The sequence below is a fragment of the Acipenser ruthenus genome, chromosome 48 (assembly GCF_902713425.1).
Source record: "Acipenser ruthenus chromosome 48, fAciRut3.2 maternal haplotype, whole genome shotgun sequence".
Lineage (NCBI taxonomy): Eukaryota > Metazoa > Chordata > Actinopteri > Acipenseriformes > Acipenseridae > Acipenser > Acipenser ruthenus.
Window position 1 is genome coordinate 1,744,711 of NC_081236.1, and position 17,995 is coordinate 1,762,705.

General features: G+C 42.1%; 2 protein-coding genes and 1 long non-coding RNA gene across 4 annotated transcripts; 1 reads left to right on the forward strand and 2 right to left on the reverse strand.

The window, feature by feature from the left end:
- Positions 1-780: 780 nt before the first annotated feature.
- LOC131721152 (elongator complex protein 5-like) lies at positions 781-6,276 on the reverse strand. 2 transcript variants are annotated; one of them, XM_059014387.1, is made up of 9 exons: positions 6,139-6,276; positions 5,498-5,751; positions 4,684-4,744; positions 3,939-4,019; positions 3,234-3,448; positions 2,868-3,061; positions 2,503-2,604; positions 1,506-1,606; positions 781-1,401 (listed from the first exon to the last, which is right to left on the reverse strand). In XM_059014387.1, the coding sequence occupies exons 2-9, from the start codon at positions 5,550-5,552 to the stop codon at positions 1,293-1,295; spliced, it is 918 nt and encodes a 305-aa protein (XP_058870370.1). In that variant the 5' UTR covers positions 5,553-5,751; positions 6,139-6,276; the 3' UTR covers positions 781-1,292. The 2 variants fall into 2 exon arrangements, with proteins under 2 accessions (XP_058870370.1, XP_058870369.1); XM_059014386.1 differs by lacking the exon at positions 6,139-6,276 and having other exon boundaries at positions 5,498-5,824.
- A 361-nt stretch (positions 6,277-6,637) lies between these two features.
- Positions 6,638-15,414, forward strand: LOC117967648 (PHD finger protein 23B-like). Its single transcript, XM_059014388.1, has 5 exons — positions 6,638-7,212; positions 8,109-8,140; positions 10,848-10,944; positions 11,188-11,835; positions 12,599-15,414. Exons 1-5 carry the CDS (start codon positions 7,185-7,187, stop codon positions 12,808-12,810), a joined length of 1,017 nt encoding a protein of 338 aa, XP_058870371.1. The 5' UTR covers positions 6,638-7,184; the 3' UTR covers positions 12,811-15,414.
- LOC117404618 (uncharacterized) lies at positions 15,145-16,269 on the reverse strand. The gene is made up of 2 exons (XR_004544666.3): positions 16,084-16,269; positions 15,145-16,026 (listed from the first exon to the last, which is right to left on the reverse strand). It is a non-coding gene; the product is annotated as an uncharacterized LOC117404618 (long non-coding RNA).
- Positions 16,270-17,995: the final 1,726 nt, after the last annotated feature.

Genomic DNA, 17,995 nt, shown 5'->3' on the forward strand with positions numbered 1-17,995 from the left:
TAAAGTGAAAACGGGCGAAAATTAGTACGTAGTTTTTGTTAAACCCAGGGATTTTTAATGCAAACGAAAAGGGCTGTGAATAAAGGACTGTGTACATACTGCAGTAATCAATTTAACAGTTTTAGTTCATGATAATCTGAATTACAGTAAGCATACACAACACCGAGGTTTTTCTGTGTGGGTATGTCTTACAGCACTGGGGTGGAAGGTGCTGCAGGATCATGAAGGTTACAGTCTGGTGTAGAAGCTGAATTTAGAGGAACGGATGTCTGAGAGACACTTGCAGGTCACTGTGGTGTTATATAAGTTCTTAGAAAAGTCCCCAGGATGTGACGCGTGAAACAGAGAACGAGCTCAAACGAGTAGTGCCAACGTCCTCTTTAATTGGGACTGTATAGAACACAGCATACTAAGACAGTAATGTCACATTTAGCATAGTGTTAATATAGCCCAGAATTCACTAGCCAGTCTTTCTTATGTTTTTAAATGGTAAAATGTTTAGTGTATGACACCCACGATCACAGGACACTGCTGTGCACCGAGTATGAAGCCAGCATCTCAAAGGGTGTGGTCTTTCTCATCACAAAATCACACGACCCCAATACAGCAGCCGTCTTGGGTCACAGGTCAAACTACAGACCGCTGTTTGATGTTCCATCCTTTCCAGAACGCTGAGAATATAGTCAGCCCCTACAATGCTTTATGAGATATTCACATTTGAAACAGACAAGGCAGTGAACTGACAAGTTAAAACACAAAAACACACACACACACAGCAACTCCAGGGTTTAGAATGAATTTATTCAAAATATATACAGAACTCATGGTCCAGTAAGTATTCTCCTCCGTTCTGAAAAGTATTACGGTGGATGCTAATTCACTAGCCTCTCATTCACGTCTTTCGTTTCTGCAGGCCTGGGTTCCAATCTGGGGCGCGAGGTGGCACAGACAGACAGACAGACAGACAGACAGCGGGCTAATTCACTAGCCTCTCGTTCCTGCCTTTCACCTTTCTCTGGAGGTCTGGGTTCCAATATGATCAGGTCACAGATGGGCGGTTAGTGGTTTCAGCCCCTAGACAGACACATTTATCAGTCTCTGCTTGAGATAGGCCCAGGACTGATTGGCAGGCAGGCTGGCAGGGGGTGTTCAGGTCTGTCTGTCTGTCTCTCTCTCTCTGTGTTAGTGGAATCTCTCATGGTGCTGACTATAGCCAAGGCTACTGTCCTTCTCCCTTCATCAGAACTTCTTTCACAAACTATAACTAAAAAGAGTTTGAATCAGGCAGATCTCTAGATGTCTAAATCGTCGTCGGGGTCCTCTTGGTCGAAGTCGTCGCTGGCGTCCGGTTCGTACAGGATTCTGCCCCCGCCAGAGCGAGGCTGCAGCAGTGACGACTTCCTGTAGGAGACAGAGCTCGTTATCCAAGTGATATTCCAATACTTACACCTGCAGTGCACTGCGCCCTGTAGCTGTGATATGCAGAGTACACCTCCAGGACTCACTTCTCCTCGCTGAAGGTGAACGGTAGAGACAGGTTCTCTCTCGCACGGCGCTCGCCCTCCGACAGGCGGAGGTTAAAGGTCAAGTTGGCCGCAGGGTCATCCTGCAAAAGGAAACATGGAAAGTGAATGAACGATACATTCCAGTGACGTTCACTACAGGTCAGAAGGTTGGAAGCAGCACACGGCCTGCAGTGTAACTGGGGAGGGGGAGTTTGTTGCCAGATAACTTCACTCAGTATCACTAAATCTCTTGCTATCCCCGAATAGATAATTGTGTCCTCTTTAAAAAAAAAAAGGCTAATGATTTTAATGAGTAATCCATCTCACAAGTTCTGCAATACCCTAACAATACCCTAACTGGGAGGGGTGTGGAATGCACCTGGGAGGGGTGTGAAATGAGCCTGGGAGGGGTGTGGAATGCACCTGGGAGTGGTGGAATGAGCCTGGGAGCAGTGGAATGAGCCTGGGAGGGGTGGAATGAGCCTGGGAGGGGTGTGGAATGCACCTGGGAGGGGTGTGAAATGAGCCTGGGAGGGGTGTGGAATGCATCTGGGAGGGGTGGAATGAGCCTGTGTGGTTGAATGAGTCTGGGAGTGGTGTGGAATGAGCCAGGGAGTGGTGTGGAATGAGCCTGTAGTAGTGGAATGAGCCTGGGAGTGGTGTGGAATGAGCCTGGGAGGGGTGTGGAATGCGCCTGGGAGTGGTGGAATGAGCCTGTGTGGTATAATGAGCCTGGGAGAGGTGGAATGAGCCTGGGAGTGGTGGAATGAGCCTGGGAGTGGTGGAATGAGCCTGGGAGGGGTGGAATGAGCCTGGGAGGGGTGTGGAATACGCCTGGGAGGGGTGTGGAATGAGCCTGGGAGGGGTGTGGAATGAGCCTGGCAGGGGTGGAATGAGCCTGTGTGGTGGAATGAGCCTGGGAGTGGTGTGGAATGAGCCTGGGAGAGGTGGAATGAGCCTGTAATAGTGGAATGAGCCTGGGAGTGGTGGAATGTACCTGCTTGGTCTCCCCCCTGCTGTCTGGGGTAGGCTGCTTCCTGGTGCTCAGGTCCCTGAGAATCTGCACTGAGAAATCCTCCCGGACGCTGTAGCACTCCTCCTGAGCAGGAAAGGAAAGAAAAAGATCCAGCAAAGGGGCAGAATGAGAGCTAATCTGAGTCCATTGTGTACCTGCATAGGATTCGGTACATAAGACAACAGACAAGCTCTGCAAATATCCCCCCTGTGGTAGTTCTATTAAGGGGGAAGCAACTTCCAGAGGAAAGATTTCATTTTTGTCTGTCCCATCTTGTAGAGCATTGTGTTTGAGGGATCCTCCCTGTTCACAGTATAACTCAAGGTCGATGAAATGCACTTTCTTACCTCTCGAGACACTCTGCCAGTTTTTCGGCGCAGCAGCGTCTTCACTATACCATTTGGCTCCGCCTCCGCACTCACACTCCCAGACACAGGGGTCACTGTGACAACCGCAGTGGCCATGTGACATACGCTACCCACAACCCCCTGCTCATGGAGGTCAGAATGCAACAGTGCGACGACACGCTTCACTTTCAAGCCTGAGGAAACAAAAACATCACTAGAGCCCAAACGCTGGTCTGCTTGACTCAGTCACTTCTAGTTTCAGTAACACCGATGAAGGCACTAGTGCCCAAACGCTGGTCTGCTTGACTCAGTTTCTTCTAGTTTCAATAACACTCATGAAGGCACTAGCTGAAACACTTGTCTTACCTCCCCTGCTCAGCTCCTGCAGTGATTGGCAGACTGCAGTGGGTGGGGTGTGGAGTAACAGCCAGCTCAGCGAATCAATGACCAATGTTACAACCTTGGGGTCATCCGATTGGCTGATTCGGTTCCTCATGTTCTGAGCGCTGTAGTCTTGCACTGAGAGCTTTCCCTGTCCCAGCCACTGCAATGGATCAGAGTACCCATCATGAAACACCAGCCTGGGAAGAAGGAGAGGAGAGGACAAGCTAACCACTGCACTGAGACCAATACACCACTGCACTGAGACCAGTAAGCTAAGCAAAATTAGTGACTGTCTAATTTAATTGATGACTTTAATAGGCCACACCTGCAATTCATTTAAAATAGTAAGAGAAAAGGAACAGAGCCACAAATGGTAAAAAGCAGGAGACTTTTTGACGTTGTTTCAGATGCCTAATTAAAGCACAAAGTGGTCTCACATTTTCACACACGAGTGCCTGTTGTTTCTGTATCACTGATTACTGAGCGGAAATTGAGATTCTCACACCCAGAGGTTTTCATGCAGGCGGGTATATAAAGGATACCAGAGACACATCTTGAGGATACTGGCAGCGAGATGAGATTGAGTTTTACACACTGGTTTCATGGTGCAGCTGAAAATGTGACAGAGTTGCGTTTGCAGGATTGTACTGTGGTCTGAAGGTCAAAGGTTAAAGATGACAGTCTTACCTCGATGCTGGACCACTGTCCAATCCGGTGCAGAGTTCATCTTCCGAAACTTCAAACCCCAAAACATGGACCGGCTCATTACTGAAACAATGCAAATTACACAGATATTTCTACACTTTGTAAAGCACTCTTAACATAGTAGCAAGCAAACATGCACCACCTCACTGACTCACTGACTGCATCCACCACAACCTCACTGCATCCACCACAACCTCACTGCATCCACCACCTCACTGACTGCATCCACCACCTCACTATATCCACCACCTCACTGACTGCATCCACCACCTCACTGCATCCACCACCTCACTGACTGCATCCACCACCTCACTGCATCCACCACCTCACTGCATCCACCACAACCTCACTGCATCCACCACAACCTCACTGCATCCACCACCTCACTGCATCCACCACCTCACTGACTGTTATAGTTAACAAAATAATTCCATACTTTCTCATTCCATTCAAATCGTGTGACAGTGACCTTTACACTCCGAAGCCCCACCTACGCTACACAGAGAGAATAGAAAGCGGGCGGACAGCTGACAGGTCACTTCGTCACATGACTTGTATGGGATGAGGAAGGCTGTTCAGTCCCGAAGCTTAGAATTCTCCAGACAAGATCAAAGCCAGGTCAGGCAGACTTAAAAAAAAATGATAAGAACTCAACTTGGAGAAAAAGACTCCAGAACCACTCTGAAGGATTGCAAGTATATCCCAGCTCCCTTCCTCTGTGCCTTACCGCAGCACTGCAGCCTTGATGAATCCCTTCAGCAGGCTTCGGCCGTCACATTCAGCACTGTCTGAGGGGATTAGAGAGACATGCAATCATCCCATAAACCATACCTTATGGGCAGCAGTGTGGAGTACTGGTTAGGGCTCTGGACTCTTGACCGGAGGGTCGTGGGTTCAATCCCAGGTGCGGGGACACTGCTGCTGTACCCTTGAGCAAAGTACTTTACCTAGATTGCTCCAGTAAAAACCCAACTGTATAAATGGGTAATTGTATGTAAAAATAATGTGATATCTTGTAACAATTGTAAGTCGCCCTGGATAAGGGCGTCTGCTAAGAAATAAATAATAATAATAATAATAATACCTGCTGGACTCTGCCATTCACTGTGTGGGTCTCCATTTTCCAATTGTATTTATGATACAATTGATATAAAAGTATGATAGTGCTGATTACACCCCACTTAATATAACTGTGGGAAGCACACGACATGGTTTTAATGATTATGTTGTACAATATCACAAACTGTTAGTCTTAGTGTTATTGATGTAGAGTAATCACTCAGTACCGTATTCTGAGTTCCACAGCAAAACAGGCAGATTTCACTATTGTAACCATGTATGGTTAGTGCCTTAAAATTGATATTAAGATAGTCGCACTTTATATAACCACGGGGTGTAAGCTAGTTGTTTTGAAATTGTAACCACGTACAGCCATGACTTCCACGGAGTGCTCTGTACGTGTGTTAGAGTTACCGCAGTGTGTGAGCGATATGTGTGGTCGATAATGGAAATCAAAAATAAAACATAGAATATGCATTTACCTTTAATGACGACCAGCCCTCCCCCCTCGCTCCCCTGTATGATCTCCCCCAGCATGACCCAGTCTGTGTGATGAAATCCCGCTCTGAACTCGCAGCCCTAACGCTGCATCTGCTTCGCTTCATACTACAGAACGGCAGCGAGAAATACAAACACACCCCCCAGCCCCCTCTCAACACATCACCGCGGCGACTCTCACTCTGCGCCGGGGATCACACGCGGCCTCTTGAATTGACGTGGGTGTTGCCTCAAGGAACTACAATGTGGATTTTAAGATATTTTTAGCGGGGGACTGCAACTATAATTAAAAAGTCTGTTGACAACACAAGGGCTCTATATAGATATAAAAACTACTGCTTTAAAATGATGTCATTAAATCCTATTCCTGTGACGTAAACAGTTCGAATTTGTGTTTCGAATATAAGGTTTTAAATTTGCATTCATGTAACAGAAAAGTTATGCTGTTGTATTTATAGTGTTATCCTATAATAAAATATGATAAACCAGCCATGTGGGAAAAATCTGAAACTGCAGTGCACCACTCTTACCAGTAATTCTTAATCTTGGTATTTTATTTTTTTTTGCAATAAATTATTCAGAAGAGAATATTGCACACATACAGACAACAATGTTCATAAGTTACCTTTGTTGTGCAAATCCTGCCTATGCGTTAATAAAAACCTGCCATTCAAGAGTCAGCCAAAATATGCATGTCATGTTGTGTTTCTTATGTTTTTCGACAACACATCGTTGACAAGCATTTATATTTACATTTGTTTTAATGGTATTGCTACATTAGTCAAATAAACGTGAACCACCTGGGATAAACTTTTAAATGCTACCGTTCCCTTGCTGTTTCTAGTGACTGACTCAGACCTAAAGGCAACACGATGACGTTAAAGACAAAGGGGCTGTATGGAGGATGTAGTTTTTTAGACACATTTGACTTCTGTTTACCTCCTTACCGCTAAGTCAAACGTTTTGAGGATGCTGGGAAATGTAGTACAATTACCTGTAGCTTTCTCATAGATATCAATAGGACGGCCTCAGCCAATGAGCACATCTCCCTAAAGCCCCGCCTTCTCAGCAGTTACAAGGAGTCGTGCAACAATCTCGTGGATGTGTAGTTCTTTATCCATACCTTCCTCATGCATATGAATGGAATGACCACCCTTGTAGAACTTCATCTCCCAGACTCCGATGCGTGTCCTGGTGCCGCGAGGGGCCGCCCTGGAGTCCGTTGACAGTGGTAATGGTGGCACTCGACTGGAGCGCGCTGAGACGACACGGAGTCGTTTTTTTAGGAACTTTTGTCTTTTTTGAAAAAAAGGGATTTGGTTTTTAAAATAACGTCTGGCAAGTATGACGGAAACCGCCGTTCGTAGCGGGTGTTAGGGAATTGACTCGTTGGGAAAAGGTTTTGTGGCAACTTCGGAGCCTGAGGTTTCTAAGACGAAGCAGGTCCCGGCATAGCAGCTCCTGGAGCGGGGAGCGACTGGATTTCAAACCGGGGGTCTGCCGTCGACAACAGGCGGTAACAAGCTTTGGTAGCACGGTAGCAAAATAGCGGGGGAGTGGAATTTGTGTCTTCGGCTAAACGATTCTTCCCGGCGGGGGCTTGAGCTCCGGACAACCGGGACTGAGAGTGATCGAGTTAGCCCAGACTGGAGGGAGGCCTCTGGCGACATAATGCTCGAAATCATGGCCGAGCATCAAGGTAAAAAAAAAAAGTCTAGAATTGAAATAAGATTACGTTTATTTATATATAACGTTAAGGCCTTAAAAAGGAAAAAAAACGCGATAAAGCGCTGCCGTTTAATTGAATTTGTTAAACATTTGTGTGTTTGGCTGCACAGGGTTTGGCATTATATTATCTAAAATAAGTTTTATTAAGACGATAAAAGTCATTCTATGTTGCAACTTTACGTTTTAAGCTCGCTTACAAACTAAAGCAATGTAATGCGGACTTTAAAAATGTATATATCAAAAATAATAATTCGTATCGAGAAAACGGCAGGCCGCTTTAGATTGCCAGAGAAAAAAAGGCTTGGCATGGTTTGTTGTCATTTACACAATGTATGGGTGGAAATTAATTTAAAACCTAATATTTATGTAATTAAATATGAAAACCGATCGCACACCGGCAATCAAATTGTAAACAGAGTTTCCTTCGTGTGAGAGGGTTTTGTTTAAATAGTTAGGAAACTACAAACAAACAAAAAAAGTATCCGATGACGCTGTAAAATAGTCGATTACATGCTCCTGTTGATAGAAAATGTAGATAAGTTGCATTTGAATCTCAGTAAACGTTTGTATTCATCGTGGGCCTGGCCAGCAATGTAATGGTGTTGATATACAACACACCAGCAAGGCCGGAGGAAGCAGATTTGTTGTCAAACAATCTCGCATTAAATAATCGGACACTTTGATATACAGCATACTATATTTATATGACCTGAACCGGGCATAGCATTGAAATTTAAGTCACAGGTCTGTTTAAATGTCGCATTGAATGCATATATTGGTATTGTCTAGTTTATACCGGCTAGTTAGACGGATGGACGGTGGCAATTAAAAAATAAATACAAATAAAATGTGTCTTTCTCCCTACAGATTCCCTTCTGAAATGTAAAGCGGAGTCTCTGGTAAGTTGCATTTTATATATTATTTACTGTTAAATGCATGGATTTTATTTGTACTGCAGCTAGCATGTGCTGTAATCTTTGTATTAAAATAACAGAAAGCATATCAGGATTGGTATCCGCGATTAAGATACGAGGACTAGTATGTGGAAATTAATTGCATATGAATTGATTTAGTTGTACGATATTATTACCAGGTTTTATGTCTGTCACAGTGTATGGATTTTCTTTGTTGCATAAAATCCTACCTCTAATAATGGAAAGGTTGCCCGCAAAGATATCGTGTGTTATATGCTAGGAAAATTGAGAGACTTGTATCTGAGATTTAGTTAATTTGGTTATTTCAACATCCGAAACAAAAGCAGACTATCCTTTAAAAAAAACAAAAAAAAAAACTTTGTTTTTGTAACCCGACACCGGTTAACGTTGGGTCTGTAGTTTTTATAATATTTTATACTTAATAAAGTACGTTAACCATATTTCAGATATTAAATACAGGCTCTGTTTCTGGTTTAAGTGTTGAAAACTGTCTGTTTGTGATTGTAATAAAAATTAAGAAAATATATTATGTGAACTGGTTTTACAAGACTGAAACAGCATATGGTCCCCTAAAAAGCGAGACTTATCTCTTTGAAATTGTATTTGCTTTTTATGGTATGTTTACTTATTGTAGGTTTTTTGTAGGTAATATTGACGTCTTTATAAACCTTTGTTTACCTTTTAGAATATCGTGTTTGAAGTTGTGACTGGATTATTACCGGTATAATATCGTGTTCTGAGGTAGTTTTAGGAATTTGTAACCGTCATTGTAAAGTAGTATTGCCAAGTATATAAATATCCATGCAATTTCAATGCATGTGAGGCTAACAGAAAACAAAGGCATTCAGTGAAGTTGCTGGGATGCTGTAACGCCGGAAAGTCCAGTGCTGTCCACACAGGACCTCCGACCAAGCCCTTATTTCATTAAAACTTTTAGTTTCAATTAAGAATTAATAATTAAACACTGTGTTGTGTGAAATGGACCACTGAACCGTATCATTGACCTAGTATCTGTAGTCTTTCTGGTTACATGTGACGGGTCAAACATTAAACACTAGTGGCCTGTTGCCACTCTCTGCTTGTTGCTATGAAATGGCTGTGTTGGCCAACTGCAGGCAGCCAATCAAACCTTCCAGTGGAGTCATGTGACAGTTTCAGGGCTCAAGTGTTGATTGTCTGTTTTAATGCATTTTAACCAGATTTTTGATGGAATATTCATGTTTCATCTTCAGCTGTTTGATTGGAGAAAAAAGTGCCCACTTCCTGTATTTACAAGTCTTTGAGTAGTTATAGTTTTGTTTAATTATTGTCAATATAGGTTTTAGTGGTAATGTGTTTTATTTCATGTAATGTTCACTTTTAAATTATTTATTTCTTAGCAGACACCCTTATCCAGGGCGACTTACAATTGTTACAAGATATCATATTATTTTTACATACAGTTACCCATTTATACAGTTGGGTTTTTACTGGAGCAATCTAGGTAAAGTACCTTGCTCAAGGGTACAGCAGCAGTGCCCCCCACCTGGGATTGAACCCACGACCCTCCGGTCAAGAGTCCAGAGCCCTAACCACTACTCCACACTGCTGCCCCTACTATATTGTATGATAGACCTGGGTTTCTGTAGTGCTGTACACATGCAGTCTTTTACTGATGGGTTTCCTGGTTTAGTTACATTCAGAATGTGTTTGTCTAATGTGCTGCCTAGATCTGCCAGCTGTGTGGATGGGCTCTGTTATTCTGTGTGGCCTTCCAGAACTGCTCCAGTGAATACTGAGTCCCCTGTCTCTTTGGGAGCAGCGGTTCCTGTGACTCACAGCAGGCAGTGTTTAAAATCCGGTCCTGGAGGACTGGTGTCCCTCCTGGTTTTTGTTCCAACTGTATCCTAAATTACTTAGTTGGACCAATTAAGCTTCTAAAATGGTTTGGAGACCCCGGCCCTAGCGGTTACATTTTGAGTAATAATTAGTAAGCAGAATTACATTCTTCACAGTAGGTGCATTAATAGGAGTTTGGGAGTTTGAGATCCTGTCTCCTAGTTTTTGATAATGGACCTGGTATAGCTGCAAGTGAACATTTATGATGTGAAGTTTGAAGTCAAACCACTAAGTGGCGCTAGTTAACAGGAGCTTGATTTTCTTTAAATTGTTTCTGATGTGCTGCTTAAATTGTTCAGTTTTTAAATGCGTTTTTAGCAACCAGTTTGAGTTCGGTGGAATTGTTTTTCCTGTAAAAGATTTTCATTTACCTGTGTTTACTTGACTTAGAACTGCGGTTCTTTTATAGTTTTGTCTGAACATTCTGTAGGTTAAAGTGTAAAATAGTTAATTTAAGTAAGGCTAATTTTATTTCAACAATATTTAAGTCATTTCCACACGTATGCCTTTACAGATGTGTTGTCCAACTAGACTTTAACACACTATGAAAGTTTGTAACCAAATATGCTTAATCTAGGGGTGTTAATAATTTAGTTTAAATGTCGAAAGTTTTGAATTTTGTCTAACGTAGATTTAGTGGCTGCTTCAAGGGAGGAGGCAGCTACAAGTGTGTTGAAACACAGGGGTGTATGAAGAGAAAAGGACACCTGGCTATAACAGTCTCTCTATGACATGCCGTTCCTGGGAGTTTATAGCAATAACAACTTCTCTGTTTTCTTGTCTCCCCCCTCAGCCTCCCGAGAAGAGAAAGCGAACTGTGGAAGACTTCAATAAGTTCTGTAGTTTCGTCTTGGCCTATGCAGGCTACATCCCATCCACCAAAGAGGCAAGTTAGTGTTTCTTTTCTGCCCTGGGACACCCTCTCCCTTTTCCTACCCAGATGCCAATTTTAAACTGTTTTGAATTGTATGGCAGCCCCTGCTTAAACTATTCACAATTTAGAAATGCGAAAATAAATGTTCCGACTCTTTCAATGCCTTCAAAGTTTGTTTTAGCGTTTATGAATGTAGCACTAGTGAGTGTTTTAATAGTTAAAGATAAGAGTCTGGTTTCTTTTGTCTCCCTTTAGGAAGGCCAGTGGACGCCGCCAAGCTCCAACACCCCTCACAAGCCAGCAGGGGGCGGTGCAGACGCAGGAGATGGCTGGGCTTCGGCCCAATCCGACCTGCACACCATCCAGACCTTCGTGCGCAAAGCCCGGGCCTCCAAGGGGAAGGGTCTTCGCCGGCTGCACTCGGACAGCTCCCTGCTGGACAAGATGAGGCTCAAAGACTCCCTCTTCGACAGCAGCAGCAGCAGCACCGCCTCCTCGACACCCAGATCAGAAAAGAAAAAAGAGAAGAAACTCAAGAAGCTTTCCCTGGGTTCTGCCACCTTAGCAACAGCAGGGGGCAGCACCAACACAGGCCAGGAGAAGCGAGCCCGCATCAAACGCAGCAAAAACCCCAAGCCCACCAAGGCCCTGAAGAAATTAAAGAGCTCTCCCCCGAGCGAGACGGACTCAGAGGGAAGAGCAAAGGAGGGGGAGGCGCCCAGCCTGGGGCCGGAGTTTCAGGAGAGCCTGGGTCTGAGCGGGCAGGGCTTTGGGGAGCAGCGGCCCAATCACAGCAAGGAGGCGGGGTTTGCAGAGCTGCTGGGCGGGGAGTCAACCCGTGATGCGGACGCCAGCTCCAGTGAGGGAGAGACCTGGATTGCAGATGAAGATATCATGGTGGAGTCAGGTAACGGTTTTGGCTGATTTTTTTGTTTGCTATTGCTTTTGACGTTGAAGATGAAACCGTTTCTCACACGTTTGGTTTATCGGCGGTCAAGCTGTTTGCTGTAGAGATTTGTGTTCGGCGTCTATTTATTGGAAACTGCATGATGAATCCAAAATATATTTTTTTCATTCCTTGAATAACCCTGAGCACAGATCACAGATGGTATGGTGTTGAAGCCAGTGTTTTTTTGGGAGGTTTGTCATGGAAAACCAAGACCCGATTTGACCATGTTTTAAGATCAATTGGCTTCCAGGAACCGAATGAGCTTGGAGCGGCCGAATCGCCTCCTCTCGTTTTTGTAAATGTTCTTATATTATGAAAATAGGACTGTGTAACGCATGTAACCCAAATGGTCTGGGAACTGCCCAATTTAGGTAGGGGGGTGGTCTAGTCCAGGGGTCTCCAATCCTGGTCCTGGAGAGCCCCGATCCTGCAGGTTTTATAGGTGCCTTTACATCATTAGTGTCTAAAGATCTGGAACACATGTTAATCCTGACTAAGCCAATCACTGGTTCAGTAAGTCATTGAGAAATTGGCTGGAATGAAAACCAGAAGACCGTTTGAGTCTCTAGGACCAGGATAGAAACCTCAAACATCGAAAATGAATTCAACCAGCCGCTCTTGCTAAATGCAGCCGTGCCTGTTTGTTGCCTTCAGTTGTTTTGTTGACACTGCTGCTGAAGATGATTGCAGTAACAGCCTGTGCTTTTTCAACCCCATGCAGGTGACGACTCGTGGGACCTGATCACCTGTTACTGCAGAAAACCCTTTGCAGGGCGGCCCATGATAGAATGCAATCAGTGTGGCATCTGGGTGCATCTCTCCTGCGCCAAGATCAAGAAGTCCAACGTACCCGACATCTTCTACTGCCACAAGTGCAAAGACACGCGCCTCGACCGCCGCTCCGGGCACAAGAGAGAGCCTGAGAGGGTCTGAATCTGCCCCCCTCTGCACCTCCCTCACTCCCTAAACACGTGGACACGAGCCGCTAGGAAAGCAGGCTGCCTGGGACGCTGGTTCTAAAGCAGGCGAAGTTTGAATGTAACGTGCGATTCCTTTTTTTTTTGACAGTTTGTAAACCAGAAGGCTTTTAAACTCCTGGAAATAAGGCAGGTGCAAGGTGAAGGTGAACTGAATCCAGCGGTGAATGCAGAAAGGTTGAACTGGGTTGTGATTCTACTTTACTATGTTGATTTACCCTTCAAAGAAAATGCTTGTCTATAGCTTGATGCTGGAAACCGTTTGTAATCAGGAAGGCATTAGCTAAAACATTTGATTACTGGTTTCTTTTAAGTTTTACCAATTAGCCTTCTGCTCCATCCTTTACAATGTATAAAGGAGAAGCTAAATACAGAAACCACAAGCTGTTTACTGCTTTGATAGGTTAGGTTAACCAGTGATGAATTTCACTTTCCAAGAAGTATTGTCTTTACAATCTAAAGTTATATGAAGAATGTCTTTAAATCTCTGCCTGTTTTCTGGTGAAGATAAGTTCATTCGGAATGATTTAGTAATAAAAGCACATTGCAACAGCAAAAAAAACAGATGAATCAAATCTCAGGGTCTGCTATATATCATATATACCTGTAACACAAATAAGTTTCAACGCATTGTACGATAAGACATCTAACCTATCCATATGTGGAAACTAAATGATCATTTGTTAATATTTTAGACAAATTCAGAGTCTTTTTTTTTTTCCCCCAGTGTGAATAGTTTGAGTAAAAGCTGGTAGCAAAGACACTAAGGCACAGTGCCCCTTTCCTGTTATTTTTTCTTAAATAATATATAATCACAGAACCATTTTTAAACCATAAGGTTTTGACAAATCTCATTTTTTTTTTGGTGGAAAACAAGTTATATTTTGTAGCCAAGTTTTCAGCTCAATACTAGGCACTCTGATAATTATTTTCATTGAAGGGCATTTTCACAGTAAGTAGCTGCTGTAAATATTTTAATGTCTCTTGAACTCGTTTTTTGAGTAATTTGTCCCCAAAATGAGGTGTCTTGGTTTGAAACGATTGTAAAGACACTTGCTACATTTGAGTTGAAAAATGAATATATCTCCGTGTAGACAAACAGTTTGGCTAAGCATCTTTGCTAAAGACATGTGTATCCTCGGCATTGCCTAATTCCTTTGCCTGATATGGGTGATGGAACTATTCCTTAAGATAAAGGATTCCTAACCAAGGATTTAAAAGCAAACCTCAAACACTTCAGCGCCCTCTATGTCCAATGCTGGTATTGCTCATTGATTTTTATTTTCCACACAACAGTATTACAGAATGAGCATGTGATGGTAATTCGGTTTTGTAAATGTTTCAAGAGCATATAAAACAGTATGCAAATAAGTTCGCAAATATGCTGGTTATTCTGCCTATTCTGGTAGATCTGTGGTGATCATTTCACATTTTCTTTTCAAACTGTTGTAAATGATTTATTTGTAAAACATGGTGGAATTATAGTACATTGATAATTTATACTATAAGTTTTTAGGAAATTATACCCCATTTTTGTTGTAAAAAGCACATCATTCAAGCAAATTCCAGCAGCTGACTCTAAATGTAGCAGATGTCTTTAAAATGGTCCCTCTGTGTTTTTCCAATCACAGTGATCCAGACTCGGAAATCCAGGTGGGAGCACACATTCATTAAAGATACATGCATCTCAGTTTTGGGACTCACTTGTGAGGGGTTGTGTCAGTAAGGTTTGTCCCACATCTTAACCCCCCTGTAACACCTGCAGCAATGGGACTAAGCAACCCAACCAAAGGGGCTTTAAACAGCAGACTGTAATCACACATCAGGTACTTGTGAAAATACATCTACAGTAGGGTTTTGAATCTGCAAACACAACTACCTGATGTAGATCGTGATTTCAGTTGAGTTGGAAAGTGGAACTTCAGTTTGTAATCCTGAGTGACAGACAAGTAAAACGAAACATGATCTTTAACCCAGCATACCTGTGTTGCAAATTTCAAATCGAGGTTCAAAAAATTTCTAAAATCGAAAAACGAAAGCATGGTCAGTGACTAGCATTTCTACTGGAAGTATCTCTCAATGAGAAACACTTCAAGTCAAAACGTTTGGACCTGAACTTTATTCTTTAGGTATTTCTGTGTTTCACACTACTGGTTCATAGTTATTGATAACACGTATTTGCATCATACCTTGTGTGTTAGTGCTATATATACAAGTGATGAGGCAGTTCGTCACCTGTTATCTTTCTTTTATCCAGGTACATTAAGAGCCTGGCCTTTTCTCTTCTCGGTTCAGTTTAAATGTTCATACTGAGAGAACATAAGCCAGTAGTTCATGGTTGTGTACATTGGTTGTAGAATAAGCCCTTGCTGTTTGCAGACCCCCTTCCTTTCCCCACCCCATTTATTTTTTAAAAGTTGGGTCCTTTCCCAGATCTTGTACATAATTTGACCCTGATATTGTAAATATGTGAGAAAAAAAAAAACAAATGTTATATTTTCTGTATCAGTTGTTTTTTCTTTAGTAAATGTAGCTTGAAAAATACATTTCTTGATCTTAATGTGTTATGTATATAGTGTCTGTTTCAATGAGCTAATGTTGAGTTGTTTCCCACTTGCAGAAAGAAAGTACAGCAGTACCCTGTTTTCTAAAGGGTCCATCGGGTGGCGATTTTGCCTAGAAGGGAACAGCCAAAAATGAAATATTTTCTGTGGAAGATTTCACCTTTAATTCAACTACCATAGAATATCTTGGCAACAACAGCTTTTCACTTATATAGCACCTTTCAGTACCAGAGCCTCTCAAAGCGCTCAGCAGATTTTAGAACAAAAATGATTAAATCATAGTTTCAAATTAATAGTAAATCATTAGTCATTAGTCAGCTATGAAAAATCAATTGGTAACATTAAAATGTGTACCAGGAAATGCCTTTTCCCAAAGGTGTGTTCTTAAATGAGATTTAAAAACAGGAACAGACCAAAGGTGGTAAGGAATTGCAAAGGGGTGAGGTAAGAGAATGCCCTTTTGCCCTGGCATGCATTTTAAATGGGCATCCTGGGGGTGCAGTGTGTTGCCAGGCCTGTATGGTGATAATAATACAGGAAGCTATAATGGAGCAGACCATGAAACGCCTTATAGGATCTTAAAATCATGTGTAAATCGTGCTAGAAGCCTGTGTAATGAGGTCACTACCGTGGTGCTGTGAGGGTATTTCCTACACTTCGTTAACACTGCCAGCCGCAGCGTTGTGAACAATCTGAACACGTGATCAAGTGTTTGGGCAGGCCAGTGAAGAGCACATTGCAATGATCAATCCTAGAAAAGACAAAAGCGTGGGTAAGTCTCTCAGGCACGGACAGATAGGACCCGAGTTACATTTCTAATATTCTATTGCAGAACTTGACTGGCCACCTTATTATTATTATTATTATTATTATTATTATGATGATGATGTGTTTTTTGTATGAAATCTAAGTGAATGCAGTGTGCAATTTTGCTAATTAATTTTTCTACACTCGGTTTTTTATGTAAGTGCCAGCTCATTATTATCATTATTAGATATGATCACTATTAAAACATGATATTTACATTTTTCACAACTTAAAGGTGAAATCCATAGTAAATATTACATTTTTGTCCGTAACTCGTAAGCACAATACCCATCTTGCAGACCCTTGTCCTTTTAAGGCGACTGTATTAACTTAAATAAATCAACACAATCTGTTGCTTCCCAAATTCATTCTATCAATCCATGACTTCTCTTACTGAGATTATTACAAAAAAAACGAGTTGAAATCTAACGTTAAACCAGCCCCTCTAATATGCAGTATGAATAACTTTTTGACTCGTTTCTGTAAGTTTTACTGAGATCAGACCCCTACACAATACAGCACTGCTGATAAGTATTTGTGTTTGTGTGTGAACGATAAAGGGACTTTAACTCCTGTTTTTTTTTATAATACATAGTTAAATAAGAATAATGAAACAGTATAGCTCATTTTAATGTGATGTAATTTCCATCTGATATATGACTATATACAGTATCACACACCAATATCAAGGTATAGTGTGTGTGTGTGTATGTGTGTGTGTGTGTATATATATATATATATCTCAAAAAAGGTTTAAAAAACTACAGACTGCAAAATTGTAAGCTGCCATCAGCCTGCATTTCATTATGATAGATATGTTTCAGGTTCTAGGTCATTCGTAAATGAGAAATTTGAAATGCTTTATTCAATGTTATTGCATCACAGACATGTTAAATAATGTTAACAGTTTGGATATTTTATTAAATAAAACACACACAATATTTTAATCTAAATACTGAGTTTAAGACTACCCATATTTAAAACGGAGCATTTCAAATATTGTGTTGCAGAGAATGGTGCTACATTTGAAAACAGAAGTTTATAGTGACATACTCTGCAGAGTATATATATATATTTTAAATCGAGGTACTTATTTCTCCTGAAACAACACACGCTGCACAAACTGAATTGCGCATCCTGTAATGCCCAATATTGCCACTAGGAGGGGCACTTTCCTACAAAACCTTCTTTTTACATACCGTGATTTTAACAAGGGGATTACAGAAACTGAATTGAATTACAAAGACTGGATCAAGGAGGTACCTTAAAAAAATACCCCTTTACACTTACAGCTGTGTCAGGGCTCCAAGTTTACCCTTTTCAGAAACGTACGAGAGGAGGCCATTCAGCCCATCAGTGCTAATGTGTTTCCTAATAGCCGATTGATATAAAAACTTCAGTTTTAAGAGATCCTGTCAAAACTACACACTTGAGACCTATCTAGTGAACAGATGGCATGGAAAATGCATGGAATCGTTGTGTTAGCTACAATCATTACGCTTTACCGTAGTGCATATACAGTGTATTTCAATGGACAGGTATAGAGTCAATGCTAGCTGATCACTCCTGCTCCAGTTGGAATATCTATTCATCTTCTTTATCGGCAGTCACATGGAAAAAGCGTTTCAGTCCTCGTGATCGGAATCGTCCGGGTCCCAAGACAATTCTGGTTCATCCTGTTGGAAGAACAGTTTATTTTATGGTTAGTGTTTTACCGTGGTTTTTACACAGTACTGAGCTGTGAAGAGAGGCTGAAGGAACTGAATCTAT

Excerpts from the sequence above, each read along its gene's own strand:
- LOC131721152 (XM_059014387.1), bottom strand. The coding sequence starts at position 5,552 with ATGCTGGGGGAGATCATACAGGGGAGCGAGGGGGGAGGGCTGGTCGTC. Across the intron at positions 3,062-3,233 it reads GCAGGAGCTGAGCAGGGGAG|GCTTGAAAGTGAAGCGTGTC; the intron begins GTAAGACAAGTG and ends TTGTTTCCTCAG. Across the intron at positions 2,605-2,867 it reads CTGGCAGAGTGTCTCGAGAG|GAGGAGTGCTACAGCGTCCG; the intron begins GTAAGAAAGTGC and ends TTTCCTGCTCAG.
- LOC117967648 (XM_059014388.1), top strand. The coding sequence starts at position 7,185 with ATGCTCGAAATCATGGCCGAGCATCAAG. Across the intron at positions 7,213-8,108 it reads AATCATGGCCGAGCATCAAG|ATTCCCTTCTGAAATGTAAA; the intron begins GTAAAAAAAAAA and ends TTCTCCCTACAG. Across the intron at positions 11,836-12,598 it reads AGATATCATGGTGGAGTCAG|GTGACGACTCGTGGGACCTG; the intron begins GTAACGGTTTTG and ends AACCCCATGCAG.